At 44.1% G+C, this 18,346-nt stretch overlaps 1 protein-coding gene and 1 long non-coding RNA gene across 3 annotated transcripts; one reads left to right on the forward strand and one right to left on the reverse strand.

The window, feature by feature from the left end:
• Positions 1-2,262, reverse strand: LOC137785826 (uncharacterized). Its single transcript, XR_011077535.1, has 3 exons — positions 2,147-2,262; positions 1,860-2,068; positions 1-1,065 (listed from the first exon to the last, which is right to left on the reverse strand). It is a non-coding gene; the product is annotated as an uncharacterized lncRNA (long non-coding RNA).
• Positions 2,263-5,106: 2,844 nt separating this feature from the next.
• On the forward strand, positions 5,107-17,348 carry LOC137786003 (sine oculis-binding protein homolog B-like). 2 transcript variants are annotated; one of them, XM_068577586.1, is made up of 7 exons: positions 5,107-5,387; positions 8,017-8,146; positions 8,453-8,647; positions 9,490-9,641; positions 10,945-11,040; positions 11,204-13,117; positions 15,037-17,348. In XM_068577586.1, the coding sequence occupies exons 1-6, from the start codon at positions 5,295-5,297 to the stop codon at positions 13,106-13,108; spliced, it is 2,571 nt and encodes an 856-aa protein (XP_068433687.1). In that variant the 5' UTR covers positions 5,107-5,294; the 3' UTR covers positions 13,109-13,117; positions 15,037-17,348. The 2 variants fall into 2 exon arrangements, with proteins under 2 accessions (XP_068433687.1, XP_068433689.1); XM_068577588.1 differs by having other exon boundaries at positions 11,225-13,117.
• Positions 17,349-18,346: the final 998 nt, after the last annotated feature.

Genomic DNA, 18,346 nt, shown 5'->3' on the forward strand with positions numbered 1-18,346 from the left:
TAATGTTTCATAATTTATTGTACATTGTAATTTCTTCCATTATCTTATACCCAAACTATTAAACAGTACAACATTTCCATTTATACAAAATATAAACTATAAGGGGGAAATATAAATCTAACAGCAACCCTTCCCATATGGTTATAATATACATACAGTCACTCCCTGGGTCTAACCCATGGATGAAGGGAAGGAAAGGTGTCAATCAAACCCTCATTGTAAAAGACCGCAACTCTTTACACATCACAAGGCAAAACTGACAAGTCTTGTGGCAATTTATTTGCTACATACATCTCTTTGACAGTTCTAGAGCCAAATTATGAAAGAACCCAACTAAAATGTGCCATTTTTTTTATTCCTGTATGTGCCAAACTTAACTTAACAGACAAAAAGCATTCTGATATTGATTGCCAGATGGATTTAAAGCCACAAGTAGAGCCTCTATACACTCAAGTGGTCCGCATTTCAATCAAGACGTGTGACATGACAACCGCAGCCCTGAGCATCTCCAAAATTCATTGACGCAACTATGGAAACGCAAGCCAAAAGGGAAGCTGAGCCAAACCCCTGTTCCTTTTGAATCCATGCAAGGGGCTGAGGGGGTCTCTGTGATGATCTCCAGGTTGACGGTTTAACCCCCCTTATTGAAAGAAACGTCTTGAATTATACACATATTTTTTTATCATGAATTTAAGGAGGACAAAGAAAAGGTTGTGGAGTCCATCCGTGTTAGTTTTGTGGTCTCTGTGCAGTGCGGTGAAGGGGAGAAGAGGGAGGTTGGAGTCGGGTGGGATGATAAGATGAGAGGTGAGGAGGAGCATTAAGGCCAAGAAGAGGGGCGCTGTGGTGGGGTCCGAGGCTTCAACAGTAGCGCTGCAGGAGAGAGGCGCCCGTGATGACAGGGATCAGGAAGGAGACGGCGCCCGCGTGCAGTGAGACGCCTGAGCCGGTCGGGCTGGTGGTGTTGGCCGAACTGCTGTGGGTGTCTGTGGCCATGGTGGTGGCGTTGGGGTTGGAGGTGGAGTTTCCCATTGCTGTGGGGTTTGTGCTGTTCTGGGAAACCACCTGTTAGAGGAGGAAGAGGAGGAGGAGGAAGAGGAGGAAGAGGGGGAGGAGGAGGAGGAGGAGAAGGTGGAGGAGGATGAGGAGGAGGAGAAGGAAGAGGAGGAGGAGGAGGGTAGATGCTTGTCAAACTGTCTCTGTAACAAGGCCTCTGCCTCAGTGCAAAACCGAGACGTCACATGAGAAATTAGACTGATGACAGATGCTTAATACAGAATACTGGTGTCATTAACGATGGACAAACATATTCCAATACACCGGATATCAATGAACATATCATTTACCACGTTTTTAATTATTGCCACTCGTGTTATTTCTGACGACTCATCTCTACTTAGACGGAAAAGCAAAAAGATAAGAGAGCCCTAAGTTCCTGCGCGTGCATATCAGGTTTCCTTGAGCACACCGAAAAGAAACTTTAGATTCTCTCCCCACCTTTGCAGAGGTAGACAATACACTGCACCTGAATCATTAATTCACCGGAGTGTTTACGCTAATCAAGAGGTATGTGAAAAAATATACGGTATATGACCGGGAATTAAGCTTTAAAAGACTGTAAGAATTAGACACACACGAAGCAATTTAGAAATCGATGACAGAAATTCTGGATCTTAATTTCCCTAGAGAGCTTGCTGTAATCCAGACCGAGTGTAAAACCCGTTTAAAACCTTCAAAGTCAAATAACCCATCACCGCACAACGCATTTCAATAAAGATCAAACAAGATCAATTCCAACCACGACCTAATACATAAAGTCAAGCTTAAAAACAATGCCTACAGGATATATGTGAGCATACCTGTGTTGATAAACATATGGCGAACAAAATCACTCCAAGCTGAACGATCGTCATTTTGGACATTTTTCTTTTTGCTTGCAGTAATTTGGCCAGAAGGAGGAGGAGGAGGAGGAGGAGGAGGCACAGACGCTGCTTCTCTTTAATGAGGATGCTGCATCGCACTGAGGCTTTTATACCAGCTGGCTCTGTGACGTAGAGTCCCGGACGTGCTGGAGAGAAGAGTTTTAATAATATAAAAGAAAATTGATTCGACCGCAGGAACCTCAAATGCGGAAACGATTACTCACTTTAGGGTAATTGTGTTTGGTAGTAAAACATTTGGGAAGTCAGCTGCGCGCGCATGCTCCATTAACGAAGTCACGTTTTTTCTCCACTTTCCTGCCATATGCTGAAATGCCATGCCCCATAGCGTGACTATTGAGCACAGTCCACTTTCACCGACATTAATGTTCAAATGAAGTCCAACTAACTTCATCCATTTATACCGGCACACTGCTTCCAACGGTGTGTTGCCATGGTGATACTGGTCCGCAGGCTGCTTGGTTCAGGCAGCCATTGGGTTTATGATCAATAAGATGTCGATACCTAATTGAACCTTTACAACTCTGAATGTGTTCCCTCGCTTTTACTTCAATTGGAAAGAACATGACATAAATCGAAAGAAAGACGGAAACTGAAAAGTGAAAACAACCTGTTGGACCAGCGCTCGTGTCGAGCTGCAGCTATCAGCGTGGAAACAGCGACGCCTGGTGGTCAGCACGACATTGCACCAGTTATTCAAAGGCTTCCGGAAGATAAATACGGTTAATCTTTGTAAAAGTGGACATTACTCAGTTTTAGTCTGCATACATGGATCAATATGTTTGTTCCCTGGTATTCATCCAGTTTAGAATGATTTTGCATTAAAAAAATATCCCATTTATGTGAAACTAACTGATTGTTTACCCACAGAAATGTTGTGCCATTAGGTTTTCTGATCTGAAGGAAGTCTGTTGAAGCCTTTTTCTTCTTCTTCCTCATAGCTGTTTATAGTGGATGAAAGATTTACATTATGAAACAGCATTCATCAAGATTCAGTCAGATGTATCGTATTCCAGTCAGTTTATGTTATTATTTAACAACATTTAACAACAGTGCTGGAAATCAGATGTGAACATAACTTGCGGTTAAAACAGTTGTATGTGCTACAGGTCAATTTATTTGATCTCATTTATTTGAGCCAGAAACACATGACTCATCGTGACTCTATTTGCATGTCATTTGATGAAGGGGAAGCACTGGGCTATATTCATTGGCACAATTATGCAAAATAGGTAGACATTGCCCCCTAACGGCGAAAAGATAGTACTGTAAACCAGGAGATCACACGGCGTTTCCCTCTGTGAAGATGAAGATCAGACTATAACATTTTCAACAATCCTCCAAATAAACAGGACATGTTTCCTGTCCATCATAGAGACAAGCATGCAAATAATTACGCACAAAGTGTCAACTCTTTATGACTAGGTCCAGATGTTGAGGTCTGTAACCATGGACCTGTGCATTACTTTCTCTTTTCTTCTGTCATTTGTGTAAGTGGATGTCGAAGGGAATAGTGAGACGGTCTTATCCCCTCCTTCACCCCCCCAGAGGAACCTGAGGGGACAGCGCTCCCTGCAGTGGCCCCAGATGTGCGCTGTTATGGAGAGCCGGAGAGAGGGGCCTTTTGTGAGGCATCAGATAAGCCCTGTTCCCAAAGCCGGGCCGGATCGAGTATCATCAGCGAGTGTACGAGGGGGCGAAACCAGAGCCCTGCGCACTGCATCGGGTTTCTGTTTACACGAGCCGTGGTCCCTGGATTCCTCCAACCAGAGTAGACCGAGGACGGCTGGAGACAGGGAGGAGAGTGGCTCTGACGTCCCGCCTGTCTGTCTGTCTGTCCGTCTGTCTACCTGTCTGTCTCTCTGCATGGGGTTTAGGGACCAAGTGAAAGTTCTGCAAAATATGTGAGTTAAAAGTCTGAAATAAGTGGTGTTTGTTCATAATGCGGAATGCAACTCGATCCTCTCCATGTTTTCAACACTATAGCCGAGAAACATGACATGATATTGTCGTAAATCATCTGGGCTTTAACATTGGTCCAAATGTGCATGTGTTCATACATGCATGTACATACTTGTCCGAGGGTCACGGTGGCCGAATGTGGACATTCTCGATGCTGTTTTTCTTTCATGCACCGCGTAGGCTACACATATACACACACACAATGTCTCACACAGTCGCTGATCAAACGGATGCCATTTGAGAAAGCCCCATACATGCTGCCACGGTATCATTTAACTCACAGCGTTCTTTTCATCTCTTTATTTTAAGACATGAGTATACAGACAGTGTTTGTACTGTGTCCCCTCAGATAAAGCACAGTCTTTGCATTCCTTATGAAACGTATCTGTTCAGATTTAGGAAGGGTGGGCGCCAGGTGTTGGGTTACATCAAATCACAGGGCCCTCCCTTACCGAACCGGAGAGGACGAGAGGGCAGCATCAAGTTACGCAGAGAGAGCACGAGTTATACCGGAAGCTGTGCGAATTGGTTTTCAGAATAAAAGCAGAACGTGGATCGCGTTAAAAGGACATGTATTGAGACAAAAATAAAGGAGCTAGATACTCGATTTTATTTCGAAGATGTGTGTTATGTTCTGGTGTAACTCACAATATGAACTTAATTATAAAGCTATCTAGTGTGTGACTTTTTTCTCAGTCAAACACAATTGAATTGAACATTTATTTTCATTGACAGGCTACTTGTTTAAAGAGAGCTGTTGTTGTCCTCAAATAAAGTCCTCAAATAAGATGTGTTTACATTTAGGCATGTAATTTAGCATTAGCATTTTACAAATGCTGCAACATTCAGGTGATATAAAAAATAGGGGGAAAACGTTGAATCAGTGATCAGAGATCTAGTTTAAGATGCTGTAAATATTAAATTGAACTTGGGGTTATGCTTTTATCTGACATCAACACATTTCTTTCTTCTTCTAAAGTGCTCCATATTTTTGCATGTTGACCATAAGTCCTGGAAGTTTTTCATTTGGTTTGAGTCATACGTTATTAAGGTATTGATTATCTTTCTTGGCTGGCCAACAATGTTACTTCAGGTCGCAATTAAGAATTTACTCTGAAAGGTAAAACCGGAAGCCCCATCTTTGTTCCCTGCAGATGCTTGACGGTGTTGGAGAAGAGAGAGATAGGATTGTTCGGCGCAGGAGCCTCCAGCCCGGAGCGCACGCATGTTCAGTTGACTCGGATGGTGTGAAGCCCCAGATGAGGGACTCAGGCGTCCGGGAATGACAGCCGCTGTCACTGGGAGTGACAGCTTTCATTCTCAGCTACTCCGCTAAAACCCTCCAGCTGACACCCGCCAGTGATCCGGGTCGGATCCAGCCCGACCAGGACTATGCCAGAGATGGAGAAAGGGAGACCACCGGAAAATAAACGCAGCAGGAAACCTGCGCACCCCGTGAAGAGGGAGATCAACCAGGAGATGAAGGTGAGAGTGAGTTTGTGTGTCACTAGTTTTTTTATCAAGTGAGACGTGTTATTGACCGAGCAGTAACTTCTGTACGCGCACAACGTCTTGCTACGCAGGAAGAGAGAGAGAGAGAGAGAGAGAGAGAGAGAGAGAGAGAGAGAGAGAGAGAGAGAGAGAGAGGGAGAGAGAGAGGGGGGGGGGGGGGGGGGGGCAACACAGATCAATGCCGGGAGTAATCAGACACAAACTGTGTTTGGGTTATGTGAATGCTCTCCTTGTCGTTTATTCAAACAATCAGACGTCATGAATATCATTTTGTTCCAGATTTAGAAAGAAAAAAAAACACTCTTGAAGATTGCACTCCTCTGAAGGACGATCACAAATTATATCACATGAATATTAACTTAAAATATCACACACAGAGACACGGGGCGTTTTAATTATAGATGTTCGCTGTGAATAAAAGTAGGTTGGCCTTTGGGACGCCATGTCCAGCCAGCTGTGGCCGGACGCTCACACTGTAAAGTCCAGTGGAGATCCAGATGTGCGTCACCTCTTCTCAGCTCTTTCTTTACCCACAGAGACTTGCCCTTATGCCTTCAAAAAGAGAATGTATTTATACAATTTAAATAGCCATAGCCTACACTAGGGAAACACTAAAGTGGTGTTACACTATTTTAATGGATGTCCATTTCACACCAAATAAAGTTCTTATTTAGAGATAATGTTCAGTCAGGAATGCTCCTTAAAAATATCTCTTTTTCTTGACTTAGAGGACAGTCACGGTTAAATAACAGTAACAGACATAATTCCCTCCCAACATTGTGAGCCTATTACTACATGGAAACTAATCCGTGGATTGTCTGCTTTGTTTGGGTTTGGACAGAGTCTATTTGAGAGTGTTGACTGTGGTGGTAACGGATATCTGAAGCTCCTTCAAGCAGGAGGTCAGAAATCTAAAAAGACAGGCAAGTTGTTTCAGGGGGAGGAGATTTTGGCCTTTCGTGAGAGAGGAAATGTGCTCTTTTTGTGTAAGTGGTTTGGATTGTAGCGTTTGATATCCAGGGGAGGTGTAGTGTTACAACTTAACTAATTTTAATCAAAACATGTGCAATGCTATCCCTGCTTGATGTGCGCCTGCCTGGGCTGAATCTCAGGGTCGGCCCCGGTTTGTTGCCTTTGGCTGAAACTCTCTCTGTGGTTTGGGATATGGCTTGTCACTCTCACAAAGCAGATGTTTGTCAGAACTGCCAAAAAGAAACAAAAACAACATTGTGGGAAGTGGAGGGGTGAGGGAGGGAACAAAATAGCCGTCTTTCATTAACAGGAAAACAGAAACAGCAAATAACAACCATGAGGAGAAAATATCTAAATGATATGTGATGTGAAACATACAAGACTTGAATTGTAACGTCAAACCGTTGTCCACCATTTGAAATCAATCAAATGATGAAAGGGCGAGGAAGAGGTGAGAAAAAAAAGGCAGACAGGAAGGCAGACAATCTGATTTCTAGCTCAGCTGAAGTCCAGCCGAGTGTTGTCTCTGAAATACATCTGTTTCAACACCACATTCAGACCTACTCCCTCCACGTCAGACCCGAGCGCAGCACCAGACACCGGATACTTAACTTTAATCATCGTTAGGCATATTTAGCTGGATATGATACCACTGCTTGCACTCACCCACACACATACACAGCAGAAAGTGAGCAAGGGAGAGATCCATTTCGCTGAGGCCCTAGAGCAGAGCAGAGGTCGGGGTGAGGAAAGCAGGGGAAAGAATGTGCAGTCAGTACCACAGCACTACAACACCACCACAGCAGACTGGCTGTGCTGGAAAAGGGTGAAACCTGAGAGGCAGTGCTGTGTCGGGTGTCAGGGCTGGAAGGTGCTGGGGTGGAGGGGAGGATGGTGAAGATGGGAGGTGAGGGAGGGAGGGGGGGGGCAGAGGAGGGAAAGAGAGAGGGGAGGGACAGGGAACGCTCGGGAGAAGAGAGGGAGAGAGAGTGGTGGACACTGGAGGGAGACGAAGGGAGAGGAGTGGGGCATTTCCGAGAACCGTGGGACCTCGCTGTGGTGTAGGGTGTCCCGCTCTGATTTCTGCCCGTTCCGGATCAGGTTTCTCCTCCAATCCGGTTCTCCCAAAGCCACAGAGAGAGGTGGGTGGATAAAGAGAGAGACCTTTGTGGTTTTCTTTTTTTTTTTCATCTGGTCGTAATAAAAAAAATAATAAGGGAGACCACACATCCCATCTGTGGGGAACAGTTTTCTTTTCTACCTCTTTTTTTCCAATTAACAGATAAACAAAGGATGATTCATAGATTTCACACTGGTGTTAGGTTCTAAACCTTTCCGTCTCAGATTTAGCGAGAGTAAACAACTTGAATACATCATGGAAAAAGCGTCATACTGTACTCCACTGTGCCCATATTCGTTTCCCCAACTGGGCCGAGGCTGAGAAAGAATCCCTCGCATTGATTCAAAGTAGGAAGGTCTGATTATGTTTAACATAGGATAAAAAGTTCCACTAACAAGCCTAAGATGTACGGTCACAATTTCCCATTTGCAGGCAGGCAGTGGCTCAGTTACCCTCTCCCTTTACATAGAAGGTTAATCAGGGATTTCTTTTCCTCTTTTTCTCATGCAGACGTTTGCAGAAAGCACCATGAACGAGCTGCTGGGATGGTACGGCTACGACAAGGTAGACCTCAGAGACTCGGAGGCCAACGAGATCAGAAACTACAGAGAGAGACGTCAGCACGTGTCTGTGCTAAAAGGTGAGGACAGGTGTCGATAGTTCACTGTTGGAACAGAAGAGCCTTCTTGAATTCATACCAACGGGTTCTGCAGGTTTCAGTGCAGACATTGAGTCACTGTTCACATTTGCTAGACATCTCTTGTAGTTGCAGCTTCTCAAGTTTCATCGATTTAGATTCATCTATTGTTTCTCAACACAACTGTACTAATAATCTGTGTAGGGCATTGTTATGAGTGCAAAGGTTATTACAGTATGGTGTAAGCTATACTATACTATTGTATTACGAGACCAATTGTGAGCATTATAATATGTTTATGTCTTTCAGAGAACTCATTGCCAAAATCCAAGAGCGTGGACACCAAAGTTGGCCACTCGGTCCACGCCATGAAAAGTGGAGAGAGAGAGTCCTGCAGTGTCCCCTCTTCGTCACCCTCCTCTTCTTCGACAAGTTCATCCATGATCACCTCTAAGGAGCAGAAGACTGCTCCTGTCATTGTACCCCTTATAAAGCCATCAGCAGGTAGCGGGCTACCAAACTTTATAATGAGTGTTAAACTTTTATGCAATGTTGCCCCCAGATTCACACATGCACACATAATCCATGACTTGTATTATGCTTACATGTGAAAAGTCAGAGTGCAGGGTCAGCAGTGTGGATAGGTTTCTGGAATATGATCATGCATAGAAGCCATGTAAACAGTCAAAAGGATCATTTTTGTTTTATGTATTGTCCCTCTGGTGATTCATACTGTTGAATATAGTATTATTATGAAATAATAGCAAATTACTGAATATAAAGGGCTGGAAAATAGTCTTTATTTCCATTACATACATATCTTTTTATACCAATGTATCTGTTGAGTTATTATCAGTTATTATTGCTGTATATAAAATAAATTATCTGAATTCCACTCTGAGATAAATTACTTTGCAAATATGTTGCTTTTACATTACAAGCCATTTGCAGCTCAAGAGGAGTCAGCTCACTTTATCCGAAAAGGTTGATTTTCATGCTCTATAGCCTGACCATAAAATACTGAGCAGTAATGTATTTTTTCTGTTATTTTGAAAGTGTACTTGAGCCGACTGGGTCCAAAATGATTCAGTCATTGTTCCGTTTCAATTAGTTGTAGTACAGACTCAAAACTCTTCAAACATTCATTCTGTGTCCGGGTCCATGTATCTTACGAACCGCACTAAGCAGTGGTGCAGATAATAAGAAATAACACAAGTGCAACAGGATATCGAGCTCTCCTGAAATAATATTGAAACTGAGCTGTTTTAGAAAAAAAACGGTTAGTGAGACTTTTGCAAACCGTGTTCATCAATTCCTCAAACTTTGTTTCTGCTTTTTCCCTATAGTGGAAGATGTACAGAATGTGCAGATAGTGTGTGTTTGGTGCCAGAAGGAAGGGGTAAAACGCTACTCTCTATGTATGGGTTCAGAGCTCAAGAGCTTCTGCAGTGAGAAATGTTTCGCTGCCTGCAGACGGGCCTACTTCAAACGCAATAAGGTAAGTGGTCAACTAAAAATGGAAACAATACATATCAGCATCCCTGTTTGGTGGTCATAAACATTTAGGTGGGACTTGTTGTATATTGTTGGTAAGATGTTGGAAATCCCAATAACTATATTGTGAATTATCTGTACATCTTCTTTTATATTTTTGAATGTCGTGTGCACACATAAATGCACTCACACATGCAAGTACTTTATATAGACAGAGTTTGTCCGGGTGTGTCACTCTACATACACAGGAGACCCAGGCATCAAGTGTTTTCTGGCAGGTAAACAGACCTTCAGAAATAGATACTTCTGATCTTGTGAGGTCATAACTGATGGATTAATTTACAGGAATTTTAAAAGGGGGGATCTCTGAGAACACACTTTCTAGTTATTATGGAGGACCCAGTATAGGAATGGAGGTAGCAAGCTCAAAGGTTGCAGTGGACACTTAGTATCAGTTTTGTGTTAATGGAGGAGGGGCTGGCCATTAAGTGGCTTTTGGTCTGGGGGACAAGAAAGCTTCAACTATGGAGAACCGCTCCAATGCCCATTGCAGTGATTTTTCACTTTCAATTACGACATGGATACCCTCTTTAGAGGTGCGGTATGACAAGCAGCTATATCGCTTTTCACCCTACTGTTGTTAATACTGTGGTAGGTTCATTCAAACGACAACAGAGACAAAAAGGAGCGCTGAACTGACTCTGCGCAACAAGTCCTCTAGTTCTTTAGAGGCGGGGAGGAAAGCATTGCCGTTGGCTTGTTGCTGCTTGTCTGAGAGGAAGGCCAGGAGGCCTGGGGCGAGGTGTCCACTTTCAGTGCATACCTTACCTTCAGCTGCCTCATGTTTCGTAACTCAACACGACTCAATGGGTTATAGAGATGGGGGAGCACTCAGATCGGCAGCAGATCAGCTTACATGAATCAAGAGGAATTTCCTATATTAATACTGGCAAGGCCATTAATTATATGACGATACATCACCTGCATTATCTCCATACTCGGTTGTAGAATCATATCTATTTCACAACACAGTGATTTCCCTTCGTTGACCTTTAGGGTTTGGTGGCATGCGTGAAGTTCAAACTGCTCCTAACCTTGATGACAAGGCTGTTCATTACAAGCTATTTTCTGGACTTGTTTTGTCAGAGAATCAAATTTGGTTAAATGACCACTGGATGATTTAAGTGTAGCATATTAATTTAACGCAACTGCTGCTTCATCAACATGAAATTGGAACGTGAATCCATCAAAAGTAGGAGGAACTGCTTCGCAGTGGTTTATGTCACACTGTGGTTTTACCCTGTCAGGCACGAGATGAAGACCTCCACGGTGAGAGATCTCCTCAACACCCTCATACAGAGGACTCGCCCAGGCTGGTGTTAAAGATAAACAGCAATGTCAGAGTAAGAGGACACTATTGTTGTTTTTTTGTTGTCCAATGTAAATAATAATTATTAAAAGAGTAAACTGCTTTATTTATACATAGCTTGCGTTCTTCTTCTCCCATGACTGTATATTTCTAAAAAGTATTCAGCGAGGATATGTCACTGCAATGACCCTCCACAGTCTCTCTCCCCTGTGCCACAGGTTTGTGATTGGTGTAAGCATGTCCGTCACACTAAAGAATACCTGGACTTCGGATCTGGCGAGGAACGACTCCAGTTCTGCAGCACCAAGTGCCTGAATCAATACAAGATGGATGTTTTCTATCGGGAAGCCCGTGCAGCTCTGACAAGCTCCAGCCCAAGCAGAAACAGCCAGGAAGGGAGGGCGGACACCATTGTGGGCGGGCAACAGCTACTCACTCCTGAGTCTTGGAGCAGCAGCACCAGTGCAGGAGAAGCTCGTCATCGAAACCTTTCCCCTAGAGGGCCTACGCCAAACCATGGATCAGCAGAATCCACCTCCATGTCCCCCTCAGAGACATCCTCTTCTAATTCCAAGATACATGGGCTGAGAACCCTGGAGAGACCCATCCAGCCTCCTCCCCATGCTCTTGAGGGGTCACCACACCCTAGTCCCCTTCATCCTCCACCTCATCCTCGTCTCCCTTTGGAACATCAGCCGGTACCTCAAATCCACATGCCCTTCATCAGACCACCTCTTCATGCTCATGGCCTGAGAAGCCCCCATGCCCACCCTCCCAGACACCCGGGGCCCCCATCAAGTCCTATCCACAGACCTCCTCACTCTCCTCACATGCAGCCCCCGACCTCTTCCATGAATCCCCCTGGAATGATGCATCCCTTCCCAGGAGCTTACTTTCCTGGCTTGCACTCCCCTTTGAACATGATGCAAAGAGGCCCTGTACCAATGCATCCCATCATGAACTATGGTATTCCTTCCTTTAGTCCTCTCCTGCCCCACCCCACTGTCCTGGTACCTTATCCCATTATTGTTCCCCTACCTGTCCCTATCCCCATTCCTATCCCCTTTCCATACCCTTCTAAATCAAACATAGAAACTCCAAGTCACAGTGGTGTTATACAGCCTGTGCCAGAGGGGTTAGACAGGAGTAGAGCCAGGGCTACAAGGCCACCAACTCCAGGGATCCCTGAAGGGGACAGCAGATTGTTAGCCAATGCATTAAGTGGAACATTGCTTCAATGTCTCTCCTCACTATGTGACCCTAACACAGATTGGGTTAAATCAGAGAGGCCATTCCCATCACCAATATCCACACCCCACAGTGAAGCATCCTCCCCCAGAGCACAGTACAACAAATCCCCCTGCTCAGCCTCAGGGTCAGAGGGACTGGCAGACTATAAGCAGCAGCAGCCAGAGAGACAAGTCATCCAAAGGGTTCTTCAAAGGACCCAAGTTAAGCCCAGTGCCAAAGGAGTGGTGGACTTATCAGGGCCGGGAGAGTCAGAAACTGGGCAAGGTACCAGATCAGGGCTCCACACCATTATCAGACCCACTCCTCCTCTACCACAGTCCCCTACAAGTGACACTGTCTACCACCACAAGGACTCCCACACTCCACCTTCACATAACACACCCAGTCCCATGGGTAGCAGCCATCCATACGATGCCACAACCTCTGTCCAGAAATTTCAGGACTACAGTCCAAATGAGATGTCCTCCTCACCCTCCCCTGCAAGTCCGGCCTCCTCACTACCCCAGCAGGTACCAGCACCACCCACTGACCCTGTGCTTAGTGATCTGGAGGACATCAAAGAGAACAAGTGCTCTGCTGTTGGCCCAGTGCGGGTTGAGGGCCCAGTCAGTCAGTCAGAAGAGCCCTTGGCAGTAGTGGGGGAGGTAGGAGAGGACCCCCATGTTCCCGATGAGGACCATGCCTATGCTCTGCCCACAGCGCCAAAGACAGGTGGGACCACCACCCCGCTGCTCTTGCCCAAACTCAGAGATAAGGGTAGCCTGCGGAGCCCTGCTAATACACCGAGTACTGGAGACATGGAGCCAGCTCTGAAAAGACGATGCCTACGGCTCCGTGATCAGAATAAGTAAAGGATGAAGGTGAGAGGTTATGTTATAACAAACTTCTGTAAAATGCAACTTTGACAAGGAATTGAAAAATGTGTGCTTACACATATTCACACATACACAGGGCAGCTTAATAACAGGTCCCAAAGTATGGCCGTGGTCACTAAACAGCATGGCGCCAAAGAGAGAGAATCCCAGTAACCTGGCACTCCTTTGAGCTCTAAAGTTACAACAGGGGAAGGAGGTGGAGGGCAAAGCCAGTGAGAGTCACTTTGAAAGGCAATCACTTAACCACAACCTGACAGTCACAATGCTTTGTTATCAATGCAGCCGGTTTAGTAGGCACAGTTTTGCCAAGACATGCGAGTATGTGTCTGTTTAAGAGGGAGGGATATATTTGTTTTATTTTTTTTTACCAATTAGCTGATCCAGAGCAGATGCAATGTATGAGAAGTAGGTAAAGGACAGATGGCTTCTGCTAAATCCACACCGTGACCTTGAGGTTATGGGATGCTCTGTCCAATCTGACACCGAGACAGAGAGACAGATCAAGTGAGGTTGGTTAAGTGTCACACCAAAGTCAAACTGCAGCTTCTTGCAGTATGAATGGTGAGGCAGGGCAGACATGTTTCTGAGGTCACTGTAGAGACAGAGGTGATTGTCAGGCAGACTATAAGGCGCTGTGAATATGAGAGCCAGCTCTCAGCTGTGATAGAGCTCTGGGGCTTCACTAGAAAACACAGGGGCAGAACCATAGTGTTTCGATTACGCAGGTCATAATGACACCCTGTTCTGCTTCGGCTCTTCTCGGCTCGAGTGCACTCCCATCTATCCCCTTTCAATCCTTTTCCTTCTCTTCATTCAACACCGCTGTCCACTGCCAACCAGATGTTGATGTTTGAGCAGAAAAGCCTCTTTACTTTGGACCAATCAAAGGGCTTCTTGATTTCACTTGCCCGATTGGTCGTCCAAATGCTTGTAACACCACCCGCGGTCCTCCTCCGCCGGTATCTGGCCATTTGGAGATATTGTTACCATTTTACTATATGTCCTGAGATTAATCTGATATTACAGAGATGGTTTAGATGTCATGCCTTTCTCTAAATCTTTTCCATTCAAAGCATAATAATTCAGTTTAAAAATGATGGCTGATGAAAGAGAAGTCACAACATAAACCGCAGATGTTTTAGTGACAATATTCCCTTTCACAAAATGAGTTCCCACCTTAACTCTCTTTTCATTTGTTGTGGTTTCATGCGTCCCCTTAGTAACTAATACATATGAAATCACAGCATGCTGCTTGTGTCGTGCAGACAGATTTATGGCCCAGTGTTGTGTGTAATGGGAGCTGGCTGCCGTATGCGAATGACTTTAGCTCGCCACCTCTGTGCTCTGAGCCCAACATTGCTGTCCTGTTCCATTGTCTCCACTGCTAAAAGTCTTTAAAAACATATCCCACTCTGACAGAATCAGCAGCCAAGTGGAGGATTTCACCTCAGGAAACAGCTCGTTTTTTTTCGTCTCAGTTTTCCTTGTCTTTATTTGGGATATTTTATAGCCCCGTGTAATCCGATCCCACCACATGGGTATTCGCTGAGTGTTTGAAACTAAAACGCAATGGGACAGAGGGAGTACAGAACCCTGGTTTGGCCCTTACATGAGAGTGTGTGTGTGCGCGTCTGTTTACATTTAATATGTGTGTGTTTGAATGAAAGTCTGTGTTAGTGTGTAAGAGAGAAAGAGGCCAGATGTTCTTGGTTTGATTGTGCCCCGTGCGACAGTTATCTGAGTGTCGACACAACTAAAAGCCTCATTTTCAGTGTTCATTTAGACTGGGTGAACTAAGGAATGAGTTGCCAGAGCAGGAGAGGTTGATACAATAAAACCTAGAAATGGAAATTAGAATCACCCCAGAATCTATAACATTTTTTTGCTCTCCCTCTAATGAACAGACGCCCTGTTTAACACTGTATGGCGGTGCCAGATTCAGTGCCACGCCCTCTTGTGGACAACGCCAGTGCTAACAACCTCCAGCCTGTCCCTCAGCCCACCAGAGTGTTGCTCTGCCTGGAGACCAGCAGGGTGCCAACCCAGGAAGCAGTCCAGATGGCCATATTACCCACAAGTCACCGTGGAAGGAAGAACACAACACAGTCACACATTTTGTCTTGGACCAAAGAGTATTGCTGGCGAGTGTGTTATGTTGTGTTCAGTAAACGCTTGAGCATCTCAGATATTCTCCCTGTCTGACATTGCCCTCAAGTGTGTCTGTGTGTGTGTATTGTGTGACTGCCCAGATGCGCGCCTCCTCCTCCTCCTCCTTCTCCTCCTCCTCTCCTTGCTCCACACAGCAGACAGGGCTCTGATCAGCCTTGTGTGGTCTTCTCAGATGGAGCCCGAACATGATCTCTTTCCAGGGGAAACGGTTTGTTTTCCCTGCCCGGCTTGCACAAAGAGCCACATTGTTCCTCTCCCCATATCCCACGCTGACTCCCCACTCCAGGTTTTGGGTTACCTGGCCGACGGGGGCTCAGACTTCAGCAGCTTTTTTTATTTTTTGACCAACAGCCAGGAATATGGTATACCCTTCTCCACCTCGCCGCCCAATCTAAATATGGTACACTTTAACACACTAGTTCTGAGGCTCAATTCTTCACAACTGATTGCCTGTGATTCCCGACTGTGCTCACTTCCTTCAACAGAGGAGAGAATTCTGCAGAGGTTAAGACTTTATCATTGGGCAGGTTATACACTGTGTGGCGAGAGCCTGGCTAGGCTGGTAAGACAGACAACTGAGCAGAATAACTCTAACTCTGAGGAGAAAGGATGCTCACTCAGCCTCCTCTAAAACAAAGTAAAACTACATACAATATATGAGTGGACACCTACTGACATATAGTCGCTGAGATGGTCTGTGAACGTCCTGATGACGTCGGTCCCTCACCTTTCACCTCATCTGCCAAAACTTTGATAGAAAATCTTAATTTTTGCCATGCATGTTTAAAACCCTGAACATTCATAGCACATGACAGTTTAACTGACTATTTTTAATGTCACTGGTTCTGATCAGACAATACTAAAAAAATCAGGCTGGTGATATTACCAAATGTGGTATTAACCGTCAAATGCTGTAGTAAGCGGCAATCAGTATTACAGTTTCTACTGTTGGGGATGCCGGATGAGAGTTGATCCAGATAGATCACTTCAAGGCTTTGTCAACACTTGTCCCATTTCAAAATTTCATTTTTTTTTCTCATTGGGCTCTTCTACACAAATACTGTTTGATGTTATATTAACTTATGGATGATGCATCTGTAGATTTTCACAAAAAAGTTCTATATTTCTTCATGTTTTTTCTTTGGTGATTGTATTTTGTGAGTGCCGAAGCTCTTCAATAACCCTTGTCTTTATATACTGTATCCCCACTAGAGAGCAGTGTTTTCCTTTGTAAAATTGCACCTGCCCATAGTTGACAAGAAAGCACCAGGAGGCCCATAGGCAGCCTGCTGAAACCCACATGAGTAAACAGAACATAACACTGCACTCAGTGCCAGCCGACTGATATCCAATGCCAAGTAGATAGCTTGTCCGCCACAGCTTGCTGCCATTATTTTCTCTTTACCCACCATTACAGCAGTGTCAAGAAGACCCAATGCCCTTCAAAGCCTCTTCTTCATTAAGAGTTCAGCAGTCCCCTGGGATAGGTAGTCATCATGGCCTACGAGAATAACTCAAAATGTGATCCACCCCTGCCATCATTCCAAAACTCAGTTTGTGTGTGTGTGTGCTTGTGTGTGTGTGTGTGCCTATACGGCAGCGACACATTTCCCCCACTCATTCCAGCCTACATCTTCACCACAGGTCATGCCATTATGTTAGTGTCATCCTCGGCTGGCCAGGGGACTTTGGCATTGATGACATCACTCCGTACTAATAGCTGCGGTGTCAACAAGTGTTCCTCTACTCTGACGCCAGAGGCCAAAAAAAGACTTTGTTAAAAGACTGCCGTTGTTGGTCGTATTGCACATTTTAATCATTGCCATTTCTGACATGATACAGTCTGTGTATTAATCCAATGTTTGGACAAAAAAATAATGTTATTATTGCCTGAGAATCATTGGTACTTTCTGACTTCCCCTGTCAAACATTTAGCCCACTGTCGGAATAGATTATTCACAGATTGTTTGTATTTGAATATTGATTCAGTAACCGAGAGCTTTGGTGGAGACCTCTTTGTAAAGTAAAATAAATAAAAGTTATTCTAAGAGCAAGAACATGTGGTGTGCTTTCACAGTTATTTGTGTTTATATTTATATATATATATATATATATATATATATATATATATATATATATATATATATATATATATATATATATATATATAAAGTCTAACCTTCTGAATGTGAGTTACACGCATAAAACAGATATTAGTTGTAGGACAGAAAAAAAACTGCGAGCCCTGTAAATGTCTATTTTTAGTGCCCGCGTGTCTGCAAGGCAGCGCATCAGCATTCCTGGAATACTGAAAGTTGGTCAAGGCCCTGAGCTGTGACGGTAAAACAGATGAATGAGATAAGAGAGCAGGAATCCCGGTTTGTCAGGGCTCACTGGGAGCAGGGATTGGAGGTAGTTAGAGGGCCAGAGTCCCAGACTGGGGACACTTTCAAGGTGTAAGATAGAGACGAAACTACTCGACAGGAGTCCTCAGGCCTCTTATCAGTACACACTACACAGGAAAAGAAGGAACTGCACCCGATATGGGACTCAAGTTTGGCAAGTCACCTAGGGAGGGCCTAGGCTACAATTAGGCAGCACAAAACCGGATGAACGTGTTTGCCTTCGAAATAAAAGCACTAATCAACCTTACCCATTAGATTATACACTGTGTTGTGTGACAAAACTGTATTTTGCTATTATTATATTATTCTGTTTGACCTTTACCATATTTTAATACAATAAAAAAAAAGCTTACACTATTATTTGAGCGTGCAAATTTACTTTCAACTCAAGGTCCAAAAGAGCTTGCTGTTCTAAATGTTTAAAATTATTTTAATCAAAAATATGTCATTTACATAATAATGTATGTATATGTAAATATATTATCGCCTATGCAAATATGTTTAGAATATTCGTACCATTTAGATTAGCTATTTTACTAATTTACAAAATGTTAAAGCATTAGTATATTAATTATAAACACACATTCATATATTGTTGATTATATTCAATATTTTATTTATTTCTAATTTGGACTTTTCA

This window comes from Clinocottus analis, unplaced genomic scaffold (genome assembly GCF_023055335.1).
Source record: "Clinocottus analis isolate CAN_PGR_092001 unplaced genomic scaffold, fCliAna1.0.p SCAF_15, whole genome shotgun sequence".
Classification (NCBI taxonomy): Eukaryota; Metazoa; Chordata; class Actinopteri; order Perciformes; family Cottidae; genus Clinocottus; species Clinocottus analis.